General features: G+C 46.3%; 1 protein-coding gene across 3 annotated transcripts; it reads right to left on the bottom strand.

Moving 5' to 3' along the window:
* Positions 1–1,507: 1,507 nt before the first annotated feature.
* BAMBI (BMP and activin membrane bound inhibitor) lies at positions 1,508–19,658 on the bottom strand. 3 transcript variants are annotated; one of them, XR_004348674.1, is made up of 5 exons: positions 19,247–19,638; positions 15,726–16,013; positions 14,624–15,309; positions 11,557–11,561; positions 1,508–1,519 (listed from the first exon to the last, which is right to left on the bottom strand). XR_004348674.1 is itself a non-coding variant. In XM_032624333.1 (3 exons), exons 1-3 carry the CDS (start codon positions 19,320–19,322, stop codon positions 14,891–14,893), a joined length of 783 nt encoding a protein of 260 aa, XP_032480224.1. In that variant the 5' UTR covers positions 19,323–19,658; the 3' UTR covers positions 13,303–14,890. The 3 variants fall into 3 exon arrangements, 2 of the variants coding, with proteins under 2 accessions (XP_032480224.1, XP_032480225.1); XM_032624333.1 differs by lacking the exons at positions 1,508–1,519; positions 11,557–11,561 and having other exon boundaries at positions 13,303–15,309; positions 19,247–19,658; XM_032624334.1 differs by lacking the exons at positions 1,508–1,519; positions 11,557–11,561; positions 19,247–19,638 and adding an exon at positions 16,109–19,113 and having other exon boundaries at positions 13,308–15,309.
* Between the last annotated feature and the right edge of the window lie 304 nt (positions 19,659–19,962).

Below are 19,962 nucleotides of genomic sequence, written 5' to 3'. Positions count from 1 at the left end.
ATAAAAATTCATGAGATACAGCTAAAGCAGTGTTTAGAGAGAAATTTATAGCATTAAATGCTTACATTAGAAAAAGCATTCTTAAATCAATTACATAGGCTTCCACCTTAAGAAGACAGAAAAGGAGAGCAAACTAAATCCAACACAAGCAGAATGAAGGAAATAATAAAAGTTAGAGAATTAATGTAATGTAAAATTTTAAGTAATAGAGAAAACCAAGGAAGCCAAAGCCATTTTTATATCAATAAAACTGATAAACCTCTAATCAAATTTAATGAGAGAAAAGAGAAGGAAGACACAAATTACTAATATGAAGAACAAGAGAGAACTTTACTACATATCCTACAAAAGTTAATGGGATAGTAAGGTAATGTTACAAATAACCCTACGCCCATAAATTCAACTTGGATGAAACGGACAAATTCCTTGAAAGACATCAACTCCAAAGATTACTCAAGAAGAAATCGGTGATTTGAACAGTCTCATATCTATTTAAGCAATTGAATTCTTAGCCTTTCAATTAAAAACAAAAAACAACAAAAAACCTCCAAGTCCAAATTGCTTCACTGGAATATTTTACAGAACATTCTTAAGGGAGATAAATACCAATTCTACACAAACTCTTTCAAAGCAGCACTTCCCAACTCATTCCCATCTCTCAGCATTACCCAGATACCCAAACCAGACAAAAACATTGCAAGGAAAAATAACTACATACCAATATACATTATGAACATAAATGTAAAATCCTCAACCAAATACTAGCAAATTTCATTCAGTAACATAAAAATGACAACGTATTTGAATAAGTGGAGTCTATCCTGAGCATGCAAAGCGGACTCAAAATTCAAAAAGCAATGGAAAAAAAAAAAAAAGCAATGGAGTTCATCATATCAGCAGACTAAAGAAGAAAAACCACACAATTATCTCTATAGATGCAGAGAAAGCCTTGATAGAACTCCACATCCATTCAGGATAAAAACTTGCTGCAATTTGGGGATTGAAGGGACGTTCCTCAGTTTCATAAAGTACATTCTTCAAAACTACAGCTACTATCATACTTAACAGTGAAAAACTTAATGCTTTCCCCCTGAGATTGGGAACAGGGCGAGGATGTCTGCTTCCATCACTCCCACCCAACATTATAATGGAGGCCTCAGTCAGGGAAATTAGGCAAGAAAAAGAAAAAAGGTAATACAGATTATAAAAGAAGAAATAAAACTGCCTTACTCTGGGGTGACATGACTATCTCTGTAGAAAGTCACAAGGAATCTATTAAAAAACATTACTAGACCAAATATGTGAGGTTAATAAGGTCACAGAATACAAAGATAACAATCTAAAAAAACAACTCTGTTTCCGTATATTTGTCATGAACAATTGGAAATTGCATTTTTTAAGTGTATAGGAGTCCTAAAACAAATACGTTTGAGAATCACCGCTCTAAAGAATGCCACTCACTAGAGGTCATCGTTGCTAACTGCGCTCTTCAGGGTGAGAAATGTTTGACCCTCTTCCGCTTCATAAACTCCAGCCACGTTTGGAAGAGGGTGAAACCTTTTCCAAAAACAGTTCTCTCCTGGTTCTCCGGAGCAGACTCTCAAACCATCTGTGATCTAAAGGCATTTTCTTCCCAACTTATATCACAGGCTGATATTTCATAAAATATAATCAAAATAAATGGCTGAAATTAAATTAAAACCAAAGATATACAGAACGAAGCCCCATTTTTTTTTTTATTAGATTCAACAAACACAAAATGACTCCATCAAATTGTTAAAGAAGTTTCTAGACGCTTACTCCCATTCTGTGCTCATCTCATTATGAAGATGCAAAACACTTCACGGACCAGCCCCAGCCACGGACCACACTTCAAGTCACCTGGTCCTACAGTTTTGCCAGTGCAGCCAAGGAAAATGAAAGGACCTATAAAAAATGGCGAGGAACCCAAGAGTCTAGAAGGGCCGGCGTCTAACTTCGCTGCAAATCAATACACACCCTGGGGAGAGAGTCTTTGTTGGCACCCCTGCATCTCTTTACACCGAAGTCTGATCTCTCAAAGCTCTAGACGCCAGATTTAATTGCTCTTGGGAGGCCACGTGGGACCCTGGGGCTTGTTTTATTAAATGTTAATCTGTTCCTTTTGTTTCCTTTTTCCACGCCCAAGAAAAAAATTTAATTCCCTCCTAGTCTTCTAATATTCCTGTATGTTTTCCTTCTTCCCCCTCATTCTTTCTGTTTGTTTGTTTTCATTTCATCTCTCTCTCTCTCTCTCTCTCTCTCTCTCTGGGTGTACACGCAACCATGGGATACAGAAAACCAAGATGAGGCAGGTCTGCGTACGGAGCACACGAAGTCTTTTTGAAAATGGTTGTTTTCATTCTCCATCCAGAGCACCTTTGAATGTGTCGAAATAACCAACCAAGAATTTTCTCTCTCTCCCTCTCTTATACATTTAATTTAAGCAAAACTTGGAAAAGTTAAACATTGACCTTTTATATGCTAGGCATGCTGGTGACCCTTTGTCCGCTAGACTCCATGTAACCTAACATCTTATCTTTCTGGTTCTAGCATTTTATCAGCACCTGACGACTCTTTTCATACTGCTTCACTTTAGCTCTGAAATATCAAATATTCATCTTTCTGTGAGAGGCTAAATGTCACTGGACTTTTTGCTTATTCTGGCACGGAGTGCTACTCTTCCATGAGTTGAATTGTGTAAAAAGTTACCTATGTTGTGATCACTGACTGTAATCTGAAAGGAAATACTTTTCAGATAGCGTTATAAGTAGAGTGAAGGAAGATGTCAAAGCACGACCGTGAAGAAAGCTGTTTGAGTCTCTTGCTGAAAAAGACACCGTCTAGATAAAATTACAGTGTCTGGGTGCTACTGAGGCTTTAGAAATACAATTTACATGAAGTCTGACATTATATGACTTTGCAAAATATATCCTGATACTATTCACTGAAATTGTACCAGGAACCCCCGTTCTTAGCTAAGAATTAAAAATCAAGACTAGTAATAAATTCAACACATCTTTTTTTCCCTGCGAGTGTGTCTATGTTTCCAAGGGGGGAGAACAATCTTTCAGGAAGGTTCACTAATATAAACTACAAAGGTCACACAAATCAACAGATTTCTGCCTCTTTTGGCTACAAGGGTGGTTTGTAAGAAGTAACCAGAAGTAACAGAGGGGATGAGGCTTTACTTTTACTGCCTCTCTCTGCTCCTCCCAAAGGCCAGAAAAAGGCAAGTTAAGAGGGGCCTCTCCTTATCTCCAGAGTGAGGGGTCATCAGAGAGAAGAATGAAAATACTTTCCCCACTGCTGCCAGAACAACACATAAAACATGGGCTCTTCCCTCAAGGAATCAAACCTCGAAAGATGAGAAGAAATTTCTCATCCCCCAAACCCCAGAAATAGGCCAGGCAGACAATTCCTTCCTGGCTCCACTGGGAGGGATGAGGTGAGACTTGGCAGAAATAATGTGATCTGGGTTTCATGAGGTTTTGCCTTCCTGAAAGGTAGAGACCCTGTTTCACACAAAGTGCCATTGTCCAGCTTCCATTCAGAAATAAAACGTTGTGAACCTGATTTTATTTTTCTCACAGTCCCTCAGGACCTATTATTAGGGGAATGTGGCCGGGAACGCAGTCCTAGGCAGAAACCCCTGTTCCCGGCGTCCGCCTTGGGCAAGCCATCTAGTCAGTTTCTTCCAGCAGTGGGGTAGGCAGAAAAAGACCCCAATTTGCAATATTTAAATACTAAACACTTAGGTGTAGGTGAACAAGAAACATAAATATTTCTTCTTCTTGTTCTAACCATGACACAGCCTACTAATCTTAACATTTCAGCTAATTGCAGAAAATTTTCAAAAACAAAAGACAGTTTCATTGCTATACAATACTTGCCTCAAGTAGCGGAAAAGTACAAAGGTTAAGGTGATTTTTAAGCAGAATTCTGAGGTTTTTGTTTTGTTGCATCTTTTTCTTTCCTTCCTTTTTCCTTTTTTTTTTTTTTTTTTTGGTTGTTGTTGTTACTGAACTTGTTTTGTTTTGTTTCATTTTTATTCAGGACATTAAGAAAAGTCAGCATGTTTGGTTCAGACTGTACTCAACAGTGCCGCTACCATTTTTGATAATTATACTGTTTGGACTTTTCTCTCTACCCACCTTGGCCCAAATTCTAAGCCTGAGGTTTTCTGTAAATGTAAATTCAGTTAGAAACAGTACTTCAAACAGGTAATGCTTGTATTGGTGGAAAAAAGGAAAGATGGCCCTAACCTTGTAACTGCTATGTAAACCATGTTCTGTCTCCTTCAAGCAAATTTTATGGTTTCATTATAAATATTAGAGAGAGGAGAAATGATTCAAAACCGATATTGAAAGAGTAATAGAACAAAAAGTATAAAAGAAATAAAAATACAGAAACACGAGAATCTTTCTCTTTATTTCAAAATAGTACCTTGACAGTGATTTTTATTTTATACTGCCTTTCCCAAGGAGCTCAGAAGGCCTTGCTAGCCGTGCAGAGTTCCCACAGCATACTTCTAAGGTGGGAAGGAAACAGTGTTATTGTGACTTTCATTTTACAAATGAAAAAAAAGAAGCTGAAAGACAGCATGATTGACTCAGTCTCACTAGTCAGTGTGGAATTTTTGAACAAATGGCTTCTTTTTCAAAAACTAAGAACCGACTTCATCATAGTTGCACCATAGTGAACAGGGGCCAGGAGAAAGATGTTAGCAGAGAAACAGCAGTAGCTGTGGTAGCTTTTATCGATCCCTGCGCTGTGCAGGGATCATTGTGCTGCCCAAGGAATGGGCCAGAGCACGCAGGAGGGCTCTGCAGCCCCTCTCCGCGGGCTGCCAAGGCTGCGGTGCGTCCTCAACCAGCCTGCGGCCAGCACCGCCCAGACCCCACCTTGGCACAGGGCATCAAGGAGCCAGCGGCAGAAGCCCGTGGGCTTTCTGGGGTGCACATCCCCACTAGGCCTGGCCAGGGCGGGGTGCTCACCCCCTCTGACAGCCTGGGCTTGAACCACCCTGCCAGGGGAGCCAGGGGCTGATAGCCTGACCAGCTGCCTCTATGGGCCAACAGTTTGGCCAGAAAACCTGTAACATCTCATCCGACCAGATCCAGCTGGTGGTTCCTGGGCCTATGAATTCAGGTAGCCTCCAGCCACGGGGAGCAGGCACGCTGGGGAAGGCGCAGGTCTCCTCGTTTCTCCCGGCTCTGCCGGAAGCGCCCCCTTGGCTCAGAGAAGCCTCCCCGGTGGGTGTGGAAGACTTATTTCTCCTTCTCACGGGCAACTTAACAGGCTGGAGGGGACCGGAAATGTCACCGCAGAGAACCAAAGAGTGGCTGAGCCCAAATTGTTCTGCCTGCAGCAAGAATTAGAGCAATTATAACAGGTTTCAGTGCAAACCGTCAGACCGGGGCCCGGAAAAAACGGACATCTGCTTTTGTGATGAGCTCAGGGGCCACCAGAGAAACTGCCAGTGTGTCCTCACTCCCAGTGGTGCAGGTCGCCTCCTTCAACCACCGTCTTGGCCGTGAGGACTCCAGCTTACCTCTGACCCCCTAAGTGCACAGGGTCCATCCTACATTATCATTGGGTAAGGAACGCCCACCAGGAAATGTAGGGTTAGATGTGTCTAGGTGAGGTTAATGAACATGTGATTCTTGAGTGTGAAGCCAAGTTTGTATCTAAGCAAGAGTCCAGTGTTCCCAGGCCCAGGCAGGCAGGGTGACTCAGGCCTGGTCCAGCGCTGGTTGGCCAGCTTGACATCATGGCACCAGGGCTGACACAGAGCGCATCCCAGTTAAAGCCGAAGTGAGAGGTCTGTGTCCAATCATATTACTGGAAGACAAACAGGCTAGGCAGAAAAGCCAAACCTAGAGACACGCTCACAGAAGAAACATGACATTAAGTCAGAGCAAAAGGGCTCGAAACCGGCCTGATGCAGAACCCAGAGAGATGGCCTGAGCTGTGGAGTGTCACAGACAAGACACCCCAAGCCTAGGGGGAGAGATGGGGGCCTGACGTTAATCACTAACAATGCAAGCCACATCCAAGCGGGTCTGAAGAAACAAGGGGCAAAAGACCTAGGATGGGGGGAACGGTTCCAGAGCTAAAGAGAGACGTGCTGCACCTGCCATCCGCCTCTCACACGCAGACGGCCCAGGAAGAGGCTGGCACTGCGTGAAGGCGCTGTGTCGACCGACACGGGACCCACAGACAGAGCCCCGGGCTGGGGAAGCCCCGCTGATCTGTCAACTTCTTAAGTGACATGCCCACGAGGCTGGCCTACAGGAACACTCAGAGACACAGGACGACCGGTGTCACCACATTCCTCATAAGGAAAAATAAATGACAAATTGGTGGATTTATGATTGGTTCTCCTATTATCAAAGCTGCAGTGTGTTTTTTTTCAATAAATTTATTTATTTTATTTATTTTTTTGGCTGCGTTGGGTCTTTGTTGCTGAGCGCAAGCTTTCTCTAGTTGCGGCGGGCGGGGGCTACTCTTCGTTGTGGTGCGCGGGCTTCTCATTGCAGTGGCTTCTCTTGTTGTGGAGCACGGGCTCTAGGCGCGCGGGCTTCAGTAGTTGTGGCTCGTGGGCTCAGTAGTTGTTGTGGCTCGCGGGCTCTAGAGCTCAGGAGCAGTAGTTGTGGCGCACGGGCTTAGTTGCTTCACCGCATGTGGGATCTTCCCGGACCAGGGCTCGAACCCGTGTAGGCCAACAGATTCCGTAGAAGCACAGATTCTCATGAGAGCAGTCCTCACTGAGCTTATGGAAGCCAGGAACGGTCCGGAACAAAATCTTAATATGCCTCTCGCCTTCCTGTGGAGGTGACTCTCACCAGCTCGGCACACGGACCCCCGAGTGGCAAAACAGGGGGCCAGGCCACGTGCTTGTGCTACCTGGGCTCGAAGCTGTGGACTGTGGCTGGCCCCTCTGTCACTAGGTCAGCCAGGCAAACTAGCACGCTCGGGAGGTGTGTGTTCATTAACAGAATGTGCAAAAACAGGCATTTGTTGTCAGGGAGCAGATAACATGCCCTCCCTGATTGTGGAGAGTGTTACACAACCTGCTCCGTGCTGATGTAGACATCATAATGGCCCCTAATAAGTAAACTTTTCCTACAAGGGACACTGCAGTTTCCATATTTTTTTCAATTAAAATGAAGTACCTTCCTACTGTCTTGAGCAAACTATAAACATGGAAGGTTAACCTGGACAAATTAAAGACACACATATAAAAACGACGGCACGTCACTGGATCTTTGAAACTATCCAGTCTGTCTCTTGGTCTGTAAAGTGGGCATGTGGACCCCCGGGCACCTGTGCGTCTGTTCTAAGCATTGTGAGCGTTTATGAAGGAACAACATCTCGTCGTAATGGCTAACATTTACAACTCCACAAAGGATTGAGCTAAACCTTTATTTTCATTATCTTAGTTAACCTTCCCAACAGCCCGAAGTGCTGAGAACATTATTATCTTCGCGTGCCAGTGAGGAAACAGGGGTGAGTTAGGCTGAGGTCCCACCACAGGTTAACAAGCCAAATCGGGATGCAAACCCAGGTCCCTCACAAGCCAAAACCATACCACCATGGCCCCCGTAAAGACGATTAAAACGTCCGGACAGCACTTTGAACGACTGCTTTTGACTAAAGCAAGTTCCCACAAAGACCCACCTAAGGAGAGACTTCATGGCAGATCTTCTTCAAGCCCAGGAAGGAGGGGCCTTTTCCCAGAATAGGTGGGGAGAGGAAGTCAAAGGAAATGGCCAGTTTATTTTTTTCCAGACACAGTGTTTATGTGATGGATATCCTGAAGACAGGAGTTTTCCCCTTTCGGTCGCCTGCTGCTTTGGTGGCTCAGGCCCAGCCGGGAGCAGGGGTGGAGGGGAGCTCCACCACCGGAGAGCCGGCGGCTCCCGGGGGCCCCTCCGTCCAGGTCAGTCCAGGGACCAGCGGCCACTTGCACTCCCGAAGGCCAGCGTGAGCGAATGAAAACGCCGAGGGTGTCGGTCACTGCTGGACTTCATTCACTGCTGAGGGCCACGAGTAAGAGCCCCATAAATCTTCCCCCACCGAGGAAAGGCCGGGCTTCCCACGTTGGGATAAACAAACTGAACATTTCAAAGCCACCTGTTAGGTACTCACCCCAATTTGCATACAAATGCCAACCAACAGCCTCCTGTGGTTAAACGAGGTGGGTGAGGATGTCGGGGGTTTATGGTCCACCTCTAGTGCTTGTCACAAGCCAGCGCCCGGAAACACTGACCTCCTAACCTGCTTCACAATCAAGCGTCAGGCCCGGGAAATGACCCTTGACATTTAGCATCCCGCAGGGACGGACAACCGCCTTCAGACGGCCCCCGCCAGCAGTGCCGCCTCCGTGCTTTGTCCTCCTGTGACATCGTAGCCGGACACGAAGAGTCCCAGGGGAGACCCGCAGGATCTTGCCACGGCAGGTTTTGCAGAAAATTTGCCTTTGAGAATGCTGGCCGACACCAGTGCCGCTTTTGAAGAAATGGCGTTCCTCTTTTCCACACTTCGTATTTCTAACAAACACTGCTGGAAGCGGGTTGACGTCGCTTTGAGCCAGGACTCATGGAAAATATAAATACAGGTACATATAAAATGTTTTTAAATAAATAAAAGGAATATGGGAAACTAGAAATAATATAAGGATTGGAAAGGCATGAATGATCACCCTCTACACATACATCTTAAATTTACCTTTGGTTACTTATCTATGCATGACTAAGTTTCTTAAGAGAAATAATATATATATAATATAATAAACTATATAATAATAAAAAACAATGAAATATAAAATATCAACTACATTATGTATATTAATTATATTAACTAGTAATATATTTATATATTAATAAAGTTAATGTTATTAATGCTATATTAATTATATCATATGTTGTATTATATTGATTATATTAGTATAACATATAATAGTATAATAATTATATGACAATAATAGAAACTATATAATAATGTAATAAAAGAAAGCTTTACAAAGTCTAAATTTATAAAACTGTAAATGAATGCACCAGAACCACTTGACTTTTGAAGTAAAAGCATTTTCAGATGAAAATGCTAGACGTTTGAAGGGGGCAGGTAATTTCTTTATAACTTTTGGTGTGTCCTTGAATAAAAGACACAGCAGACTACTCTTTGCTTTTACTATAGCATCTGGTCAGAGGCTCATTTCCAGGAGAAGAAAAAGAATTCGCCAGAGTTGCCCCAGTTGCCCCAGTTGCGGATGAAATAGTGTATCCACCTGCGAGTTCCAGATCCCTGAGCTTTGTGACGAGCACAGCTCTCGGGCACTTATTCCTGACTCCTTAGAGAAACCATATTTGATGCAAATCTTGGATATTTAAAAATACTAAGATGAAAGTACAGCTCTTGGTTTCATGGTGGGGGGAGGATATACTTTCTGGTGAGAATCAGGTTCCTTCAATTAACCTGGAGGCTGTGCTAACGTTAAAAGGTGCCTGAGCGGATTGGGCCACGCCTCAGTGCTTTCTCGCCTCACTAGCAACCTGCTTTAATGTTTCTTTATTTACTGACAGTCTAAATTCAGATGCCTGTTGACAAGAAGCCTTGATCTGTCCTTCATCTCACTCTCTCCTTGGATTGTGGAAACCTACAAAGGTGACTGATGCTAGCTCCTCCCCACGAGGAGTTCACAGTTTAATCCCTAAATCCAGGTGAGAAATAGCCCATTCGCCAAGGCAACCGTGAGTTAAAGTCTATGGTATCAAAATTACATCCACTGCATTTAGTGAAAAAGGTTTCCACCTGAATGTCTAATGCTTGAAAAGGCAGAAACGGCTTGAAGTGTGGTGTTTCTCCACTGTCCTCATTAGTCCCCAGGGAAATGCCAAGGGGAAGAGACCAGGGGTAAGGAGTTTTCTGTATTCCTCTTGGTTTTGACCGCCAACACAATTTTTGTCCCATTAGGTTTGTAACGCGAGATCTTTCAGAGTAAACCCACACGACAGCCTCCGACCTGATTAATTCATCACAACTAACACAGTCTTCAAGTGTCTAAAAACAAATCACTGACAAATTCCAACATCTACTTACACGCCCCCCTGAAATTTGTTAAATGTAAAATCACTCCAGGATTACAAAGGCCATTTGGCTGTAGCATGGCCTGTGTGTATACTTACGGTGTGTGATAAGCAGTTATCCACTCGTCTTCCCAGGGTTCTGCTCAGGCTTAGTCCAATAGCAACGGCTGCGAGATACAGGCAACTAAATACAATTTGAAATAGCCCCCAGAGGCCATCTGGCCGCTGGCCACCAGGTAGACGAGTCTCCCTGAAGTCTTGAGGAATCTCCTTAAATGCCTTGAGACGTTACCTCACTGCTCATTCAAAGTGTCTCCCAGATTGCTCATCAATGCCCATCTGGTTATCCACACTCACATTCACATAAAGGGCAACGCTTGCGGCTGTAAGGTTGGTAGCCCTCCCCAAGTAACAAAAACTTCTAAAGGTTACAAAGCAGAACCACTGGAAAATGGTGGCCTTGCTGCAAGTAAACCCTACTGTCTGGTTAAACTCAGCTCTGTCCCCCTTCCCAATTCTATCTCCAGATTTCTGGAAGGGCAGACAAGCGAACGATACCACCGCACTGCAGAAGCGTGCGGTGTTAGCAAATTAACAATTAGAGGCTCTAAGTTGTGGTTAGTCTAAAACTGTACCTCAAATACAGAGTTGTCAAAACTTGAAAGAGCATTTAATTTCATTATTGCATTGGATCTCAGATCGAGGGTCTGTTTTTTTGTCAGCAGTGAGGGCAACATCCACACAATGAATTGGGTGCAAGGAAGGGAGAGAGTTGGTGTTGCAGCAGTGTTTTCTCATGAGGACTGTGACCCACAGAGTAATAACTAAATTAACTTCATCCAGGGAAATTAAGTAGATCGTTTACTAAGTAGTGCGCCCCCCAAAAACATTCACAAAGTCCTCCAAACCAGTGGAACCGCTGTATTTTGTCGGGAACACCTATGGGGCAAACCGTAATTGATAGTAGCACCTGCTCAGAATGCATCAGACACAAACTGTTCAAGCAATTCTGACGCACTCGGTCACCTAACTTGGCTTTTGTGGTTTTCTCAATGGATTAAGCGCCTGGAGCAGCTGGAACTCTGAGAGAACTTCCTTCCGTCAAACATCCAACGGGATAGGTGCGCACAAAGAAAACGTTCCTATCGGTGCCGTCCAGATTATCGCAAAAGGAAACAATTACAAACCAACATGATTTGTAGCTAGGAGAAACTAAAAGCAGTCAATTGAAAGTGAATATTTAAAAAGTTAAATCCAGTCTGCAGGCAACTGAAGAAGGGCTTGCAAACCTCAAATATGCAAAGATCTGAAATACTAAAGAGTAAAATGAAAATATCCCCTGTGTAAATAACAGGTATCAGTTCTCCAATTTTGAGGATTTGGGGGGGGGGGGGCGGGACTTGAGTTCATCCAAGACTCGTGTATTAGCAGGAATACCGCCTCCTACACCTCCTCACAAGAATCACATAAGGCGTAATTACAGCCCCCGTTGTGTGGGTAACTGAACTGAGTATCCAAAGAGCCTAAGTAATGTGCCCAGGTTCACACGTCTGGGAACAGAGGGGCACAGGAACCCAGGCTGTGAGACCCGCAAGTGCTCTGGACTGCTACCTTGGACGAGTTCAACCTCATCACACCACGTAGCTTTTGTATGTTTAAAGTTATTTGGGCTAAGAGACACAGAAGAGGAACAATTAGAGGCTCTAAGGAGAAAAAGCTGTCCTGGCCCCAAAAAGGCTCGTTCCAGACTCATGACACTAGATGCCACTGCTTTCAAGCTTTTAGTCTATAATCAAGCCATATTGAAACCAGATTTACAAGCTCTTCAGAGGAGAGCTTTGTGATTTTCTAAAGCGGACATGTTTGGTATTTTAGGAGGGAGGTCAAACCCCCTATGGTGCAGTGTTTTTAATAAAATCAGTTCAGCAGAAATTAGAGACACACCAGTCAATTTCTAGGAAGCCTCTGAGCCATTCGAAATAAGGGAGGAAAAAATCACATAAAAGATGTAACCACGGACAGATCAACTTTTTCAAAAGGGGCAGAAATGTTTAAGGGGTGTACGTACAGAAACATCATGGCAAATTTGGTCCCATTTGTCTCTGGTTTGGGCAAATTTCCACTTAGAAAGGGAAAATTATTTTTGGGGGGAGTTCTATGTCAATATTAAACAAGGACCGTTCCTGGTAAGCCCAGCCGTGTCCTGACACCTCAGAGTAATGGCAAACATCTCCATGAGGGAAAGACAAACAAATCCATCACCATCCTTACATCACCGAATCAGCTAGGTCATTATTTCATGAAGAGTCCTCTATCTCCGCTCTTGGCAACCTCTACACTCTCGTAGGGAACCAAAAGTAGACACTATATTTAGTTGTTAGAAAAATCAAAGTGGAGAAACCTGCAATATTTTCGTCAAAAGTCCAAGTTATGTGCAGATCCAACTTTAAAACTGGTGGCAAGAACGTGTACAAATACTAAACAAGGAGATAGCAAAGGGAGAGGGTTTGTTATTACGGAAAGAGACAGGTCCTGCCTATTACGTGGCTAAAACTTGAGGACACCCTGAGCACAGAGCCACCGTCCCACCAACAGGGAGGTGTAAACAGCCTCCTTTACCCAAGAAAGAACAGGAAGCAGCTCAGCCCAAACAGAACCACGTGGAGACACTTTGTATTCACCTGCCACTAAACTTCCCTGACCTTAGCACCAGCCCAGATGCAGGCCTTCCTGGAGGATGGAGTTCACTGATTTCAAAGTGTTTCCAAGAGTATAAATTTCAATCCTTCACTGTTCTATTTATTTCCTAATGAATTCCCGAGTTCCTAGTTAACTGGTATTTGGAAGAAATGGGGTGAATAAAGAATAAGAGCGGGCCAAGCAAGGGAACAGGCCACTTCAGAGTCATGGGACTTGCATGACACGCTCCCTGACGTGAGGACGCAGAAGAGGCAAGAAGTCTTTCAACCTTCAGGCTACGAAATTACTGCAATTTGATCTAAAGCTCGGAAGAGGCGGTGAGGGTGGAAATTTCACCAACTGGCCATTTTGATCCGTTCTCTTCTCTTAGGTTTGGAGAGTTAGGCCCCCAAATTCTTTGACTCCCTCAAAAATGGACACACATAAAACGTAATACCTTTTATAAACTGTAAGTCATGCGTGCAAGAATTGTCAATCTCAAAAAGCACAACACGAATGCCATTTATTAAAACGCGTATTTATTCCATAGCCTAATTTGTTTGGGGCTGTGGTCCACTAGTTCCTAAATAACCTAGGTATTCATTTTTAGACTAGTCATTTCAACTCAGGTTCTTCCATCAACTGGGCGACTGCACCTGTCTTCTTAAGGGACCCAAATTATACTGATCGTAAAATATCCCAGAAAAAAATGCAAAAAATCCTTTAACATTCGTAAAAGAAAACCCCACATGTACTCAAATACGCAGGCTATAGGTTAATTTTTAAGCAAAAGTTTCAAATATACAGAAGTACTGAGAAAAGAACCTACAAATTATTCTCACATTTAAGATAGCAAAGACCCATCTGGGGGGAAAAAGTAAACAAATGTGGCATGGGTTTAAATTCAGGCTGGGCTATATTGCCGAAGTCCTCCAGGAGTGGGAACACTGTTACATAGTGTGTTAGTGGCTAAAACCAAGTCTATTTGATTATATAAATAAAAGAATCATTTGGGGAGGAAACTGTTATTTAAATCTCGATATATAACGTTCACTCTTGAAAATCTTTCTAAAGATTGAGAAGTTAAAAAAAATAATAATAACACTGTGTGGAAGGAAGGCTTAAAAACTAGGAACATGGTACAAGCATGTTTGGCTAAATTTGGGGTCCAAAATATTAAATTAGGTTTGAGACAGAATAAACTGAGGAATTAGGAAGTAAAAGTAGACAGTGACTAACGTTACCAAAACGAAGTTTCATTTAGTAAAAGCTTTGTTTCCTTTTCTGATTGGAGGTAGACACATTTGAAAACATATTCCAGAGCACCTAGATCAAGTTGATAAATACCACTCTTTGCTAAGGCAACTTCCGAAATTGACCAGTGATATCTGACCTGGTATAAATAAGTTTCTGATTTCTATTAGATGAAAGTTAAAAACCAGCATTATCCTAACAAAAAACTGTGGGTAAGACACTGAATGATGGGCAGTACACATTTAGAAATTCTCCACACTGTAAGAAAATGACACACGTGCCATGTAAGAAAAAACGAGATCTTGGTCTTGTTTAAAAAAAAAATAAAAGTGAAAAAGTTAAGCCAAAATCTATAGTTGAGATCCTACTCTGGGCAATGATAGGTCTTCATTTGTATCATTAATATGTAGTTCCTTACCTTTCCTGCTTAGTTTTTAATTTATGACAAGACATCGCAAAATTTCAGACCAAAAAAAAAAAAATATATATATATATATATATATTTTTTTTTTTTTTTTAACCTCTATGATAAATCAAGATGTAGGAGCTTACATAGAGCACACTTTCTTTTATTTAGGTACTCGATTCCAGCTCCCTCTGGATGCAAATAACCCTGGTAACAGTGTACAGAGTCTTCTCTTTGCTTTTTATACTTTTAAAGCAAATAATACATTTTGACTGTATTTAAGTCTGTGCAAATAATCCTTCAGAAGAAATATCCAAGATTCTGTTTGCAGAGGTCATTCTATCTCTCGAAGGTCATGACGCGAGTTTGTTTTTCTTCAGATAAAGTGCTCCCGGCCAGCAGAACTCAAAGGGCCCCAGAGGTCCAGTTCCGTGAGACCCCGTCATACGAACTCCAGCTTCCCGTGCCCACTGTACATGCCCCAGTGCACAAGCGACAGGATCCGGTCGTGGCTGAGGTCAGCCTGTCTCGTCTTGTCGCAGGTCAGACAGCAGTTCTCATGGCCGGTCACGGGCACCATGCACTCCAAGTCTAGCTTTGCCACCTGCCCCTTTTTGGAGTGGTGTCCGTGAAAGCTGTAGTGCAAACGGGACAGCATCTGCTGCCGCTGGTCCTGCAGTCTCTTGCTCTCGCTCCGCAGCATCCTCAGGGCCAACATAATCAGCAACACTAGGATCAGCCCCCCGGCGATGGGAACGGCGATCACCGCCACCCGGAACCACAGCTCTTTGGAGGACGTCAGCTCCTGCACCTTGGTGATGAGGTTTCTGCTCCCGTCATGCTGATACCTGTTCCCTTGTCCTAAAGGAACACAAGCAAGACGATCGATCAAGCCCTCCTGGAGATATTCGCGGGCACCCCTCCGTTTTCAACGTGGCACCCCATTAAAGAGAAGCTTACAATTCAATCAATATTTAGAACAGAAATGCTGCCAGTGTGGCAGAGAAGCTTCCAAAAACACTTGTTTACGAACTGTCATGACCGATTAGTAACGGTCTCTTAGTGGCTTCAAAATGCTGGAAAAACAGGCAAAACCTATTACGCAGACAGACGTCTAACGCTCACGCGGACACGAAAGCTACCCAGTAGAGATGCCCCTTTGCACCCAGCCATGCTTCTCCCTCTGCTAGCCCTGATCACATTAACACCAAAATCAGTAGCAGGCAGGCACAAGCCTAGAGACCAGGCAAGGGTTCGGTCAGAGGGCTTCTCCCTACCTGAGGCCTCCCCCTTGGGAGGGGCGAGGACGTCCTGCAGCCCCCGGTAATTGCACATGTCCTCGTGGCAGCACTCCAGCGTGGGCGCAGTGCTGCCAGAGTGGTTGTGGACCTGTCTGGCTTGGCAGACATCCGCTGTGCTTGCGAGAGAGTCCAGGCAGCCATGCGTGAGAGGGGAATTTGTGTTCTGAGGATCAAGAAGTTTGGAGAAGCAGGCGCTCAGCTCAGACTTACACATGTAACCAGTAGCCACGCAGTGGGCGGCATCGCAGTAGCACCTGATTTCACCTGAAAACAAGGGGAAACTGCATCAGACTGCTTCAGAGACCAGACAAGGCATCCACTTAAGCAACCGCTCAACCCCCAATCTCAAAGACACTCACTTTAGAGAACATTCAGCTGAGGGCTTCGAAGGGCAGTCCACGTGGACGGGGAAAGCCCTTTGTGCAAGCCGGTGCTTGAATCCCAAGCCAGGGAAACATCATCTTAGAAATGTATTAATCCACGTAGCAGAGAAAAGTTCAATTTAGGGTAAGTTAGCGAATAATGAAAAATAACACTTTTGTTTCTGAAGCAAAATAATCACCCCCATAATTTCTCCTACCGTAAAAGGTAAATTACATTATTTACTCATTGAATCCTACGTGACCGTACAACATGAAATGCTACGCTTTTAGATTCTGTCACTCCAAGTATCTGACTGCTGCTGCTGAATTGGTTACTACCTCACAGGGCTGCACGGAGACGTAAGAGCTTTAGCTAACAGCTCATAAAGCTACTAACTAGAAACACAGCAATCTAGAATTTGCTCCGGTCAGGGGGTCTGAAAACTATGAAACTGGGTAGCTATTTGCAGCCTCTCTAGAAAAGGCAAACTTTGCCTATAAAGATCTATGCGTGCAGGGGAGCTTTTAGTCAGTATATTGTAAAACAGGAACTAGGCAGTTTACAATTAGTGGTTTGCTTGCCAAAGTCAATTTCTTTCAGCCCAAATGGAAAGTCATAAAACTGGGAGCAGGGAGGAGGGGGTAAAACTGCAAAGCTCACTCCTCCCCCGCTCACCGCCCCAGACTCCCCAGTTTTATGTGTAATTCAACATGGGATCTAAAAGGGGAAACACTGAAACTGAAAAGCCTCTGCTGGTTGAATGAGAAATCCTTAAGGAAACCTCAATTTTTTCTGTGGGAAGTGATTAAAAGTTTCCTTTATAAAACTTAGTTTGTGAGTTGCAAGTCACAGCGCAAGATGTGAGGCTTCCACGTCAACTTCTCGTTGAAATTATCTGGCTCTGGGAGCGCTCGCTCACACGCTATCTGACCCGGTGGACCGCGGCCACCGTCACCTGCCACGGCTGAAGCTGCTGTGAACTGAACTCGGGTACACACCTCTCCCCAGCTTCCTCCTCTGAAGTTCGGCCTGGTTACAGAAACCACCGCCCTGAAATTGAACACCAACACCAACACGGGGCACTACCGCTTTACACACCTCTTCCCAGCCTCGCCTTTCTTCCTCCCTCCTCCCGTGAGTGCCTGAGTAAGAGGTCTCATTTAACTATCTGTCCAAATTCCAGGCCACCGGACCAGCGCTCAGCCTTCACCAGCACCTGCTAATGCTTCAGGTCTAAAAATGCAGCCAAGTAAACACAGATCTTTGGCAACCTGAGTGCCACCCCGCAAAGCCGGAGGTCTTGCCCCTGTCCTGTCCTGCTGCTGTCCTGGTCTGGGCCCAGGTCCCTTCTCCAGTAAGTAGGACCTTCCGGTCAGAAGCCTGCTTCGCAGAAGCTCTTTACAAGTAGAATGCCGCTTCAATGTTTACGAGAGCCTATTTGAAAGACTATATTTTCTCGCTCTTTCGCATAAAGCCTCACTGGTCTTAAGTGGTGATGACTGCAGATCCCTAAGTCTGACAATTTCCACAGACAGATTGAAAGTAGACATAAAACAGATTAAAAGTCAGTTTTGATCCCAGTCACTTCAGACCTCGTGCAGAAAAAAAGCTGAATACAAGTAGAATGCCGCTTCAATGTTTACGAGAGCCTATTTGAAAGACTATATTTTCAGTGACCTGAAACAGTCTAATAAAATCTTGACAGGTAACTAGGAAAGCTCTAACAACTTTTTTTTTTTTAATTGGAGCCACATTTGAGCAAGTTGAATGGACTTTTGTGTTACTGTATTAAAACTCTATTTCTGCCGTTTCATAAAGTTTCTTCCTGTGGCACGTGGAAGGCCAGGAGGGGACTGGTATTTTGAAACAGGGAACAATGCTCTTCTGTCTGCCCCCCTTTCTAGTTACTGTATGTGGTGATTAAACAAAAATGTCTGCTTCAGTCCGGACGGCTACAGGAGAGACTGCGGGCTTCTTCCAAAGCTTTTGAAGTCCGCAGCAGTCAGAAACCTCTGATCCCCTAATTATATCATTATCAGGCGCATAGTTTCGGTATCTGCGACTTATGTCAGCCGCAGTCCGGCCCCGTTCGGCCGGCCTTTGATAGGGCCAGGAGGCTCCCCTCTGCACCCCGCGAGGGCTGTTATTTAGGGTTGATTACAGCCTTCCTTGCAAAGTAAATAAATACTGTAGCACATCATCCTCGCTGGCCTGGCTTATCCTTCAACCTCACGCCTGCTACATGGCAATTAGAGGAAAGGGGGCGTGGGATGCGGGGTGGAAAAAGCTAAAAAAATGCTTCCAATTTTCTAAAAAAGTATCTGTTCGCAGAGCAAACAGCAGGGAGAGTTCCTGGCGAGGGAGGCTGGGGGACCTTGAAACCCAGAGGCAGTTGTTTGGGTTATTTCGACCTAAACGGCGAAAGCCTGCAGGAAAAAAAAGAAACTGACCGCTGCTTTTTTTTTTTTTTTTTTTTTGAGTAGCGTTTATAAAATATGAGGTGAGTGGGAAACACGACCGCTGACAGAGCCCCCCACCTCCCAACCCCTGAGAAGCAACACAGCCCACACTCCTGCACACACGCACACCCCTCGGACGGCACACACGCTCGCGGGCTCACAAGCACCCTCGCTCGAAGACACACACACACACACACACACACACTCACGGACAGAGACACTGCAGTACAGACACGCACTCGCAGCAGAGACACACTCAAATACAGAGCCGCGCAGACCACCGAGACACACACTCACGACGGAGACGCGCACACGCGGGCACTGGGCGACGGGGGCGGGGTCCGCCGTCCCTCCCGGCCGCCTCCGCCCCACAGTCGGGCCCCGCTCCCCGGCTGCAGCGCTCGGAAGTTCACGACGGGCCGACCTGCACAAACACTGACAACCACTCGCCCGCAGGCTGTCACTCCACCTCCGCGCGTCGGGCCCGGGACACCCGGGGGCGGCCACGAAGCCACCGCCGCGACTTCTAAGGACGGGCAACCTGTCGCGACCTGCGGGCCCCGCGAGGGAGGCCACCTCTCCCGCCGCTAACAAAGCCCTGGCGGCGGGCGCCCCGGGACCCCGCGGCCCTCCCCGGGGAGCGCGCGCCCAGCCGGCTGGCCGCCGGGCACCCACCTTTGGTGAGCAGCACGGCCATGGCGCAGAGTTCGAGCTGCAGCCAGATGAAGATGTAGCTGGAGTGGCGATCCATGGACGCCCCCCACGGCCGCGGCGCCCCCGCCGGCTCCCGGAGCCGCGGCGCAGCTGCAGCCTACGGCTCCCGGCGCGCGCAGGGCATGGGTGCTGCCCGGGGCGCGGGGCCGGGCCGCGGCCGGAGCATGGAGCGCGGCTGGAGGGCGCGCGGGGCAGGGTCCGACTCCACAGGGCGCGCTCCTCTGCTCGGCGCGGCGGTCGGGGTGGGCGCCCGGCTCCGTCCCCCGCGTTCGGCCGGCCACTCGGCGAAGGCGCGAGCGCCGGGGCGCGCAGACACCGCCTGCCGCGAGCTGCCGCCTGCACCCGCCCGGATCAGGCCGGCTCCTCGCCGTAAATAGCGCCCCGCGCGGGGAGCCGGCCGGCGCCGCCCCGCCCCGGCCGCGCCGGCGCCGTCCGATTGGCCGCCGGGCTCCAGCCGCTCCTCCCGCAGCCAGGGGGCGGGGCCGGGCGCGGGCTGAGGGCGCTGCCCCGCGGCTCCGAGCGGCGCCGGCGTCTGGGCTGCGGAGGGCGCCGGCCGTCTCCCGCGCTCCCCCTCGCGGAGGCCGCGCGCCCGTGACCTTCGGGAGCGGCTGGTTGAGCCGGGCCTCAGGCCATGCCTCGGGCCCCCGCCTCCGTGACCCTCACCGCGCTGCCTCGGG

The sequence above is a fragment of the Phocoena sinus genome, chromosome 2 (assembly GCF_008692025.1).
Source record: "Phocoena sinus isolate mPhoSin1 chromosome 2, mPhoSin1.pri, whole genome shotgun sequence".
Taxonomy (NCBI): domain Eukaryota; kingdom Metazoa; phylum Chordata; class Mammalia; order Artiodactyla; family Phocoenidae; genus Phocoena; species Phocoena sinus.
Note: the sequence above shows the minus strand (reverse complement) of the source record. Positions and strands in the feature narration are given on the sequence as shown.